At 31.3% G+C, this 13692-nt stretch overlaps 1 protein-coding gene across 1 annotated transcript; it reads right to left on the bottom strand.

Annotated features, from left to right (window-relative positions):
- Positions 1-3971: 3971 nt before the first annotated feature.
- On the bottom strand, positions 3972-13534 carry LOC132719263 (uncharacterized). The gene is made up of 7 exons (XM_060703023.1): positions 11824-13534; positions 11093-11148; positions 10369-10593; positions 9844-10074; positions 9426-9530; positions 8866-9064; positions 3972-8660 (listed from the first exon to the last, which is right to left on the bottom strand). Exons 1-7 carry the CDS (start codon positions 12123-12125, stop codon positions 7895-7897), a joined length of 1884 nt encoding a protein of 627 aa, XP_060559006.1. The 5' UTR covers positions 12126-13534; the 3' UTR covers positions 3972-7894.
- Positions 13535-13692: the final 158 nt, after the last annotated feature.

Raw genomic sequence — 13692 nt, 5'->3', positions numbered from 1 at the left:
TTGAAGTTGAAAAAGACGTTCTAATAACTTTGTTAGAGGAGCAATTCAAATCTTTTTTATTCGTAATACTAAAACTTTCTAAATTAAGAAATAACGACGTTGATTTTATATCCGACACCAATTTAATGAAGAAAAAACAATGACTTACTTCAAAGTTATAGCTATAATAAATTAATATTTGCAGAAGACTTGTGAAAAAAAATGGTATATAATTAAAAACAAGACAACCCATAAATACCTAAAGCAAGACATTTAGAATACAAGTCTAAATCATTTTTTATTTTTGAATGTTGGTCTGTAGGGGGTATTGTTTGGGGGGGGGGGGGGAACGGATGGGTTTGGAGAAAAAAAAACGGCAGAAAACGATCACATGAGTATATCAATTTAAAAAGTTCGTTTCAGTCTAAATTTATAAAGTTATTAATTTTTTGGCACGTGGTGCCCCAATAAATAACAGAACGTGAAAAATACTTTGATATATTATGGCCGTCATATCTTACAAAAGCCATTTTCAATAGGGATGCTTTGGAAACCATCATGCTCCACCGGTTCCCAGTACTTTTAGTGTTTTTTAATTATGAAACAAAAACATGTACTAACCATAGTTTGTTTTATTTGACACGTCCTCTAGACTATGTGACATGTTATGTTGTATTATATATTTATATGTTATTTTTGGTTTTGGAGTGATATATGTGGATATAATTACCTGTTAAGATTTTATATCACCCGAGCCGTTAGGCGAGGGGTTGATATTTTAATCTTGGCAGGTAATTATATCCACATATATCACTCCAAAACCAAAATAATAATTTTATTACCCTTCCCCTGCCGAGTTTAGACGATTTTTAAAAAATCATTTCTGTTTCAAATGAAACGTTTCGAAATTAAGTTCCCTTTAGGGTACCTCTTTTCGTCACAACATAAGCGTCACATAAAATACATGACGTATTTTTTCCAGTATCTACCGAATGTAAACAAGAGAAAAGGAGTACGTCTATTAGAACGCACTTTTTTGGGTAATTAATATCAAGCTTTCACAAGGTCATATTTGTTTTAGATACTGATGAAAATATGTATCGTTACTCTACTTTGGTAAATATTCATCATTTGACAATTAAAAAGTGCTTTTAAATCGGAATTTACACCGCGTAAAATCGAACTGTACGCGCATCACCTCAGCGCATGTTGTTTACAACGTTGGGTACCCAACGGGGAAATTTAGTGTGTATATTACCCGTCTGGCTCGGTTATATCAATTTCTTTCGGGTGATCAATATCCAATCAAAAAGGCGGAAAAAATCTGGAAGGGTAATAAAATTATATATATTTGCAGTTACAATACAAGTTTAAGTTTGTTCTTTATTGTGAATGTGTAGTTATGGGGGTAGGGCAGAAGAAGAACGGAGTAAACGATCACAGGAGTATTGAACTAAATATAATGTGTTGTTTACAAGTATCAAATAAAATGTCTGTTCTCTTTATTTGTCACGTTAACTTTGATCACGCCTGTGTTCCTATACAGATTTTCGAGATCGCTAAGATATATTTAAATTGTGTAAAAAGTTGGTAATTCATTGACCTTTATATAATTTCCCTAGTTTCCAAGTTTTTAAAATGATTTATAATCTATTTAGTTATGCTATTTATTCATTTATAGAGACTAAAATTGAACATATTTAAGCAAAAATAAGGTTACGATGACATTGACTGTGAAAAAATTCTTTTCCCTATCGATCAAACCAAGCAAGCATAAAGTTTATATACTCCTTAAAATAACGCTTCATCTTATTTAACAAGGGCATTGGTATCATTTATTCAAAACTATATTTTTATACTCACTCATGGCAGTGAAACAAAAACTACAAGAAAAAAAATCAGAACGAGAAAAAATGCCCATTACCGCTGTAAACCATAATATCATAAATTTGGATGCACTATACGCGAAAAGCATGCGCATTGTCGAACAGAGTTCTCGTGATCAAAATGATGATATATAAAGAATGACAACGGCACCTTTTGTAATTGTAAATAACTAAAATAAGGCTAATACTCATGTCCTTGTTATCCACATGGTTAGATGATTCCTGGTATGCATCTCGGACATTGATTTTTACTTGCCTTATTGAAACAAAGCACTTACGATGTGTGTGTTTTTTAAAGATATTGACTCAATCATCCAAAAAGGTTATCTGCTCGCTTTTTAAGCCCATTATTTCAAGTTGCAAAGAATGATATTTCATAATCCACACAAGATTTGACCGGACCTGACAAAAACACAGCAATAAAACAAACAACAACAACAGCAGCAGCAGCAACAACAACCAACCCAACCCAAACAACAAAACGCTAGGAAATAGTCATATGTTTCTTACCAAAGCTAAATTATGACAGAATTAACAACCCCAAATTGTCTATCATTTTTGCAAAGACAGACAGAGAGACGGTCAGACAGCAGACAGACACCGGGTAGACAATCAGAGAAACAGCAAAGATATACCAATTAAAAGGACCACGGGTTAAGCGGATAGACAAATACAGTTAAACGGACGCACTTTGATAATAATTTGTGCAAGACGGATAAGAAACCTAATATTTTTGTATCGGAAATTATATCTTGTCGCCCATTGCTTGTTTATACATTGAAAAATGCATTTTGTCCTTGACACATAGATAATTTAGGAACTCTATCCGGCCAAAAAAAAGTAACATCAAAAATTTTGAAAGGACGATTCGGTGAAAAGCGTCTTACAGAGATCCTCGATGAGCTTCTTTCCGGCAACAAGTACGATATTGCACTTATTGGTGATCTGTGCGAAAGAATCCCTATAGGCCGCTAACAATGCATTTCGGATTTTCTTGAGTGGGAAATTCCTTTTTGTCAGACATTGCATTTGCTGTCGAAAATTCAACCTTAACAAACTGACAAAAGTTTGATTGGGAATGCTATCATAAAAAGCGACACTTTTGAAAAAAAAAAAGAGTTTCAAATTGAAAATCACTTGGCTCGTCCATACTATGAAATGTTACATTCAAATGTACATCTAGCATAAAAGACTTGCGAGGAAACTTTCTAAATATGCAGATTAATTAAAGAATGTCAGTTAGCTCTTTACATCAGAAACACTTAATCTTTCTTCCACCCGGTTTAAAAAAATTAAAAAATGTCACTAAATTTAATAATATTCAATCTGAAGTAGAAGCCAACTCATAAGATCTATCATTTAAAAAAAGTAATATATAAAGACTTTTAGATTATTACTAGTGTAGCCGTACAGGCTCAAGCTCCTTGTAGAATAACGTTGCAAGATTGCCGTCTTTAATCTGCAATTTCAATAAAGTCTGTCAAGCTTATTGATTAACCTTATCCTATCAAAATGTTTGAATTTGCCACCTTGAGAAATATTAACAAAGTCGCCTCATTACTAAATTACCACAATCATATCAAGAGTTGTTGATTGAAAAATACTTTTGACAAGCATGTCAATTACAGGGTTAAAAGTTTATCACATGCATCTTATGACCATATCATTTTGATGCTTTTCAAATCATGTCATATACACACGTGTAGGCCTACAGTGAAATGGCAAATATGAAAACATTTAGAATGTCATTTTCTTGAAAAGGAAATCAACAGGTGCAATGCGAAATTTATATTTATAACACTACACTTTTAGATTTTAGACAAATATTTATTTTGATATAAATATGAATACAAATATAAAACAATAGAAATATTTAATTTGTATATTCGTTTATAAAATATTGCTTGAAAGAAAATGTTGGTAACGTTTTAAGTGATTTAGTATGCACATTTATGTGATGAATAATAACAACTAGTTATAGAGCATTCTATTACCTGCAATTAAAAATATATGTAATATTCAAATCATGTATATCACATTTACCAACAATATCCATACAAAATTATTTCATGGTTTGGTAGCAGCGCTTTCGGTGTTTATGTATGATACTTAACGCTATCAACATTAATTAGTTATTGTATGACAGAACATCCATTGTAGACAAATTCACTTTTATAATAGATAGTTTACTGTATCATCAATGTTACAACATAAAATATCACAGTATACAAGTCTACGCCCAATTAAGCATTGCAAATATATACAGAGTTATAACAGACATTCAAGTCATATTAACATGTAATTTTTCAAGCAACATGTTTTAAATGATAAAATATAGGGTATGACCCACCTAATGCATTACCTCCACTTTGAAGAGTACTCAAATAGGCTAGAACTACTGTCAACTGCATTGAAACTGAGGGGCGCGGGTTCAAGCCCCGGAAGAGGCAACTTTTTTTTCTTTCTGTTTTTTTTCTTTGAACATTATTTGTGTCTCTCAGATCACTCTTGATAAGAAAAAAGTGTTTCATTTTAATTATAATGTTATTATTGGTATTTATTGGCTAAACTGTGCCAAATTTATTATCAAATATGGTACCTTGTATTTTCAAAGTCTAATAAAATAAAATCTAGACGTTAAAAGTATTTTATATTTGACAAGCGCAACCAATATACCTTTAAGAAAATTTATGCAAACTTTGAAAACAGCCCCTGATTTGAGTAAATTTTAGGGATATTTTGAATAAGGCCCTCTAAGAAGAAAAATGATCAAACAACTACTTAAAATGGGTGGGGTAGGGTAACATTTATATACATATTTCAAATATTTTGAGTAGAAACAATAATTTTGCTGGGTCATTTGTAAGCTGAATGCTATTATTTGTTTCTTAAAAAATTCTATAGGAAAACATTAGTTCATAATGATTATAAAATAGAATACTTAGAGTTTCTCATTTCTGACAAAGAGCCCTTCTAATAGCCAAGTTTTACTTTAGAAAAATCTCCATAGCTCGTAAACCATACGGTAAACTTTGTTTAAATTTTGGATTCTTGTGTCTTTTAAAGTATATAACTGACCTATGTTGTCAATTTTATAGTTACTTATAGTGTCCATTATGGGGCTAAAACCTTAACTAATATTGAAAAAAAAAAAGAATTCATAGAAATTTGATAAAAAAAACAAAAATGTAAGATTATGGTACATTTGCATTATGATAAATATGTTAAAAGAAAATAACAGCTATGGATGAGCTGTTCAATAAGTTACGTCATAAGACATTACATTATTTCTGTCAGTTGTGATACTCTATGCAGAAATAAAAAGACTTGTTCAATAGAATTCACTCTACCTGTTCAAAACATATATGAAACATTATTTTATCTATAATTATGTAGTGTACGACTAGCATTCCACTTTTTACGAAGCACTTATTTAAATAAACTGTTTGTACTAATTTCAAGTATTTCTAAACAGGATTAGGCAGAGAAAATTATAATTTATTCATCAGATAGAAGGAAGCATAACTTCTCAACATCCCTATTATTGAATGTAAATTTGTACATATAACGCCTAATCTGTAGACGACCAGGGGCTATGCCACATCTAAATTTTATTTAAGCAACTCTGCATAACAATAATTATATAAAGATATACTATGCTTATTTTTAGTTTTATCGCAGAAACATATTATATAAAAGTGAATAGAGTTTTAAACATGGCATACCTACTTTGAATGAAGTCGAAACATGTTCATTTTATATTTACAAAGGTACTGAATAGCAATTATCAATATTTTCAAACATCAAATTTGAGCATAGTATGAAAATTCAAACGTTTGTATTTTGCTATCAAGACACCCAAAGTTATGGTAGTTGCACGCGACATACATTTGTCCATTGCATTACAGTCTACATGCGCACTCAGTACCAAACAATGGTTAAAATTGAGAAACAGTTAGGCAGGTTCTAAATGTCACAACAAATAATCATATGCCATATAAACATTTAATAATTAAAGTTGTCTATTATAAGATAAAATCAAACAAAACTACAGCAGCAATAAAGGTCGAAGAGTACAATTGATCATTCTAGGTACCTCCCCTGGTGTGTCTCCATTATTATTTAACAATTGTTAAAGTCAACTCAAATGGTCAAATGATAATGCAGATTTTGATTCATAAAGAACTAATTTTTTTATCACTTTAACGGATATTGTTATCAACAATATTTCATAAACATAGTCGAAAGTCAATCTTATCAACAAATTTGACACTGTGACTCAGTATCTTAAATCACCCGCCGATACATTGATATCATTCGTTGCTACTCACCGTCGTATCGTAACTAAGAAAGATGGTTTCTTAACAGACAAAATTATTGTGCTGGAACTTAACCATTGTATGTTAAAGGATTCTTTTAGCGATAATTTGGAAGTGGCTATAATATTGTTTGTCAAAACAAATAACTAAAATCAATGGTTATTGAGACCACAACGTCTTGTTTTTACATACTTTGGTAGTAACTAAAATATACTGATATTTAAATGGCAACTGATAGCAATAAATACTCCATAAACATAAAGGCCAATTTTGCACTATTTTCATTCTTAACCATAACCTTTTACAAAAAGAAAAATAGATACTGTATTACTTAATTGCAGAAAAATATATGTCAAAAGTACTAAAAACCACTAATCCTTTTTTTCTGATCCGATATTAACGGTAACTTTGTTTTATTAAGAAAGGAAGACGATGAAATAAAATGTATTTCTAAGTGTATAATTGCTAAGTTTGTTTTGAAACGAACGATGATTTCATATAAATCTATTGACTACTAAGAATGAATTTTGTTTGTCAACAGTTTTCTTGACCGGGCCAATCACCAAATGAAACTGATATAGAATATCACTGACAAATATCAACAAGAGATAGCGACTTTCAATGAACGCCGTCCTGGTAACATTCCCATTCACAGTACCAATGGGAAAGCACAGTATGGAGCGTGGAGAAGTCTGGTCATTGATCCAGATTGACGAGACAGATTCTGTCGAGCGTTGGATTGCAATTCTTTGCTCAATTAGTGTGAGTTAATTTAAAATGTAATTAATAGCCTAAGTTCAGTATTTCCGATACTAATGATTTGCAAGATTTGTTCCATTATTTCACATGCATGCATATTTATTCTAAAAATACATTGAATACGATGTTTTTTTTCCTTTGAATTTGAAATAAAGAATTTTGAAAAATTTATGGAAAAAATTTACGATTCAGTATTATTTCCATTCCATATCATTTAAACACAATATGCCATCAATATTTCCAAACAATTATCCACAGCAAAATAAGACACACATTCTATTTCTTGTCTCTACGGCAATGGTTTTCATAAAAGTCACAATGTATTGACATGGTGTGGCTAAATGCCGACTTTATGTTTTAAGACACATCGTTATCATGATATATAGAAAATAACTTATACAAAGTAAATTTCTGTAAACAAGTGAAATATATATTTGATCATTGAGCAGTTCAGTTTTCAAACCGTTCTAAGTTAAGATACAGATCAATTTATTAAATAAATTGTCTGCCATTTGTGTTTAATATAAGAAAGCATCATCCCTGTAAAATTTGTACCGTAATTTAGACTACAATAATTTCCTAACTGTGTTTACATAATTTCTAATGGTATTCCATTCATTTTCCCTTAATAACATAGATTGCCTACTTGAAGATATTACAAAGATTTTTTCATTCCATGATGTAATCAAACAATCTGCGTCTCTATAGGCCCGAAATCTTAACGAAACAACATCTTCCATTTTTGGTGTCAGTCTATCAAGTAAATCACGAATAATAGCTTCAGTCACCGCATCATCTAAGAATATTTTTTCTTGTTTACATCCTTTTTGATTCCGCCTATTCTTGAATAGCGTTTCCTCGTCTTGTGTTAAACTATTTTTATTGCCAGTTTCTTGTTTCCGTCGATTTTGCTTTCTTTTTGTCCTCGGGTTTGGACAAACATTCCAACGTTTACCTTTTACTTTTGAATTTCATAGTTATCTGTGGTTGTCTGTGATACTGACAGTTGCCATTCGCTGAAAAACTTAACGGTTTACTTATAAACTCACTGCTTTCAGGCTTTGATATACTTTCATGTAAACCTTCATTACAGGTATGATTTGATTCATTTAAGTTTGATGTAAGATCATCATTAATTAATGACCCAGAACCGTAACCAGAGCTGAAAGCATAGCTAAATTCTGTTGAAGAACTTGAAGAAAGTAATTCAGTCGGTTTTGATGTAGATATTTGTGTTTCCGATGGCAGTTCAGCTGAGAACATATTTGGCGGACAATGTGCATTAAATGAATTTCTTTTAGATAAAGAAACGCGAGTTTTATCGTGCACCATTTTGCTGTATTTAGATTTATGATTGCCCTTTCCTCTCTTACGATTCTGATGCTGAAGGCTTATCTTTTCTTCTCTATCATGCGTTGACCTATCGTCAAGTCTCATGTATTTTGTACTTACTTCAGAGTCATCATGGCATCTTCTCCGTCGTATCTTTCGATGAATTTCGTAAACACTATCATTATTTATAGTTTTTACACAAACCTTTTCTTCTATGTTTTCAGAAAGCAGTGAAATATCTCTGATTTGAGATTGTCCTTTATCTGAAGATTGTATCTGAAATAACTGGGGCTGTGGGAGGAGCACTTGCCCAGTTTCGACAGTCCGATAGTCCGGAATGCTGAAATTAGTCCAGCTCCTGTTTTCTGGCAAATATGGTGGATTCCTAAGAGATAAATGTTAATTTGAACCACGGATAGCAATTTAAAATGTATGTTATCAAGAGAAGGACAAAATCCTTTAAGATAATTAGAAAACAACTGAAATTCTATTCAATATATTTTTGATTTATAAAACAAGTAATTATTAAGCATAGATAAAGTTATTAACACTTTTTGTATGGTTAATAGGGAAAATGAGAAAAGAACTACCTCATAAATTCTCGAAAATATTTAAGCTGTGCGTTCCACTCAAGAGTTTCAAACACCACTTCAATATCCTTCGGTTTTGCAGACGAACCTGCTCCATACATCCAGCGTTGAAACAATGCAAACAATGTGCCCATTACAGAATTTTTTTCCCGTTTGACTGATTCAATTATATTGTTTACATTCGTAGCGCCTGCGTTTTCTGATGACATAAATATGTAAAATTGTTTTTGCAAATACATGGGTTAACCTTTCACCATATTTATCATACAATATAGACACATCATCATGGCAATAACATTTATACAAATGTAATATTTATAACATTTAAGCTTATTTCACTTGTATCACAAAATCGCTATTAAGGACTATTGACGCATCTCTAAGTTGTCCAAACTTTCCTTAAAAAATCGAAAAATTCAATATTTACTCAATGTCATGTCTATATTTTTAAAGAAAAAAGCAGAAACAGATAGCCACCAATTCAGTGTAATATTATTAAAATAAAAGAACTTAAATTATTTAGTTTAAGATATAATTGACAAAGAAGTCTTATTGCTTACCAAGAAGATGAGTAAAAAATATTTCGTAGATCTTTGGATCTATTTGTTTGATGAGAAAGCAAAATATACGTGACCAGTCAAGTCGTTCTATTTCAAGATTTGTACCTGCAAATAATACGTGAAATATACACGCACAAAACTGTTGTAATATTTATATTGCCATTTGATTTTTGTTTAATAGGTTATTTACGAGGTATGTTAAAAAAGTTCGCGGACTCTTGCTGTCATTTTTACTCGGTTCATACAGAAAACTGTTAATATAGATTGAAAAGGTGTCTTTATTTCTGAAGTCAGTAATAACCATAGTAACACAATATCAGCGCAAGCCGAAATGCTTACACAAATTATTAGGTTTAAGCAATCTTGTATTAATAAGGAGACAGACGACAACACATGTTGATTTACATACAGTGGTTACCTTCTAAAACGCTAACACCATTGGAATTCTCAACTATTGTGGAGCAATCCATAGGGTCGATATTCTTGGTTGGAGATTGCAAAACCGTTATTTTCGTCTTAACTAAATTATAATTGTCTGCAACCTTCTCTTTAGCAATGAATGAATCGAGTGTTTCAGACTTCATTTCATATTTGACAAAGACACTAGAATGCGGCGTTTCATCAGGTAAAGTTAAATTCCCTTTGAAAACTGAAAATGAATTACCAGTAAGTGTTAATGTATAGTAAAGTAGCAATATAGCAAGGTAGTAATGGAAAACAAATACAATAACTAAGGAGCACAAAGGCATATCGTCTTTTTAAATAAAAGGTTATACATTTACATAAAAATGGTTCATTATTGGCAAAAAGGTAGCTCCAAATAATATGGGAATGTAGAAATAGCATTAAGATATTATTATCATTAAAAATATAATTAACAACTATCAATGCATTATTGCATGCATTAAAGGAATAAATATTTTAATATCGATATCAAACTTACGATCTTTTTCTACTTGGTTGCTTATGTTTGTGGATATTAGTTCACAACTGTTTTGCCAACTGCAATGTTCGGTGAGAATTGAACTTTGACTTCCATATCCAGTTGATGTATCATCATCCGTATTTGTTTCCTTTTCATATTGCAAAAGCGTACTTCTTTCGTTTTCTTCTTTTGATGAATTGTCTTCTCTTAATAATTGCATTTCTATGTGAACATTTTCGTCTTCTAAAATAAAAATCAAGTTTATGGTATATTATTAACAGGAGATAAAAAGATAGATAAAAATACCAAAAGTATTGAGATCACGCCTTAATATATAGATTGTAGAACATACTTCAAGAATGTCAATATTAATAAAAATATTTAGTGGCGTCTTGGCCGAGTGGTTAACGCGTCGAACTAGTAATCTAACACTTTGCTCCCTGACCGCGTGGGTTCTAACCCCATCAAGGGAAAACCTTTGCTTGCTCGAGCCAGAAACTTTACTCTCATTGCCTAGTTACAGTTGGTTCCAGACACGAGAGTGTTTAATAAGGTTATAGCTTCCATCACGATCGAATTAAAATAAATTCGTATAAGCTAAGTAAAATATTGCATAGTTAGATCTTCTTTAAAAAATTAAAGGTATTTGCTAATCTTTGAACTTCTTTAGAATGTCTGTATTTATCATAATGCTTATGGTAATGAAAAAGATAACACAAATGTGTTATTTTGAATGTCTTACCAATTTCTGGCACTCTTATAATGGTATTCTTTTTCCATACCTTTTTAAAAGATCGTCTGAAGAGGGAAGAGGAAAATATTAAAGAGAAAATGTACAGCTTCACAGACAATTTACAAAACTACACACTATTAAAATACATGAGAAACAACAAACGTCTTACAGCTTGTTGGAGACAAAACGTGCTTTGGTATTCTAAATGTAACCGAGAACTATTTGTATCAGATATTATGCCTCTTTTTGGCTCATTTCGCTAAATTTCGGATCATCTTTGGACGAATGAATCCCAAACGCATCATCTCGACCCTTACCGTCAAACTTCGGATAAGAATCTCAAACACGTAGTAAGAATACACAGAACAGATATTTCGGTCTAACTTATGCTAAGAAACTTAACATGTAAACAAATAGTAATTTAATGCTATGAGTTGACGACTAAATTTATACCAATACTATCGAGCAAAAGTAGTAGTATTGTTTGGCACTATTGACCTGAGACTGATTTATTTTCGTGAGTCTTTTCGTTAGTTTCCTTAATTTATACTGATTTACCAATTTTATTTTTTGATAGCATAGCCCTTGATTCTTTAATTCTTCATAACGAGAGGATGGCCAAGTGGTTATAATTGTAGCACAACAAGGACAATCTGGTACTTTGTGCAAATTCTGCATGCTTTCATTTTTAATCACATTTAAAAAAGCAAGTGAGAAAAATATGAAAAAATGATACTTACATTTTTAAAATACACCCATTCGTCATCATCACTATAACTACTAGAAGCAACAACAGAGCTCCAAATATTAAGGGCATTACACTTAAATCAATCTTTCCATTCTCTGTTTTGTTTTCATTTCCAATATCGATTTCCGAAGCATTGTCAAAGATTCGGGACCACAGATATTGTTGAGTTTGTAACGGGAGAGAAGCAAATAAACCATTTGTGCAATTTTGCACTGAATTCAGCTTGTCATGTAGGCAAAAGTTAAACTGCGTCGTTGGATCGCCAAATATGCCCTCAATGGTCTTGTTCATCATTGTGATAGTTACTTTGCCAAACTATTAATGAAATGTTGTTCTCTGAAAAAAAGGAGAAAACACGAAAATCTTGATAATAATTTTTTAATTATGTAAACTCTACCGGGATAAAAAGAAGATTATTTGCCAGTCTGTACTTTTCGACGTAACTTTGCCATTTTTTTTATCTTGGAGTGCATTCTTTATGATTTGCGTTCTTTTACGCATTTGATTGTCTGACATAATCTATAAAGAATATTAAGCATATTTTGATATTTTCGTCTTAAGTTAGTTTCCAGTGCAAAGTCATATAGAAATGATAGCCCAGTTTGCATAACAATGCCATAATAAATTCTTGTAGGGTTATTTATTTTGAAAAAAAAAGTATTGTAAAACAGAACTTAAATATCTGAGCATTTAAATAGCAAGTTAAAGAACTATCCTGTAGATTTTAGTTTAGAACTATCCTTAACATTTTATTTTAGAATGACAAATGAGATTCCCAGATCTCATTTTGTAATTTTAAAACGTCAAATGAAAGCTCTTCTTATATTCAGTTCTTCTCTGTAAATTTTACAGCAAGTCAAACTGAAAACAGATCGACCTTCGATCGGAATAAAGTCGGACGAATTAAGACTGCTACTCGCATTTACAAATAGAATGTTCAAATCCATATTTTGAGGAGGTTTCCTGCAAATATTATTTCTTTCCAACATTATATTAAAATGACTGTGTTTTTCATTCTGATTTTATGAAAGGATCACTCCTTCACTTTCAAATTAAATGCAAATTTGCGAACGATATGGATATTTTCTACAAAATCAAGGACAAAACGTTTATATTTCTGTATCAAATTCCGTTTTTATACAAAATACAGACTTCCCTCTACTTGTATTTGAGTGGTTATCCTTGATCTAGAGCTGGTTTTAGCATAATTTGCGAAAATCGGCATTGCTTTGTGTACAGAGTCCAGCAAGAAAAACAAATTTAAATGAACGGGTTGTAGTAGTTTAATGCACAGTGTTCAGTAGACAGTATACGGTGTCTAGCAGTCACATTTTTTTTTAAATTTTATAGTCTCTTATGATCTGACAGTCATTCTGATGTAAGGAATGACACAAAACATGTATGTTAACTTCAATAATTACTTCAGGGTTTCTACAGTCATCCAATGAAAAAATTCAAAGACTTTTTAAGAACTTTCTAAGCACGTACGTGCTCCCATTTTTTAAGCATTTTTGTTGCAAATATATCGACACCATATTCAACCTAAGGAGGATAGTTTATTCACCATTTTTTCTTGAATTGTACACATTTTTCTGGCCAAAATTTTAAGGTTTTATAGAAGAACAACAAAGGGTGCATCAAATAGAAATTAGTTCAAAACAACTAAAATTTGTTCTCTTGGTGCTTGAGCAAACATTTCATTGATTATGATATCAAAATGGATCATTTTTTTTTTATTTTGTTAACGTTTTATTTTCACACACTTAGTCAGCTATCATTTTAAATAGTCTTTGTAACATTTTAAGACAGTTAATCAAATTCAAGGGTTTAACACCTTTTTTTTTTACAAATTTTAAATTTA

Source organism: Ruditapes philippinarum, unplaced genomic scaffold (genome assembly GCF_026571515.1).
Source record: "Ruditapes philippinarum isolate M1 unplaced genomic scaffold, ASM2657151v2 ctg23217_1_1_1_1, whole genome shotgun sequence".
Lineage (NCBI taxonomy): Eukaryota > Metazoa > Mollusca > Bivalvia > Venerida > Veneridae > Ruditapes > Ruditapes philippinarum.
Note: the sequence above shows the minus strand (reverse complement) of the source record. Positions and strands in the feature narration are given on the sequence as shown.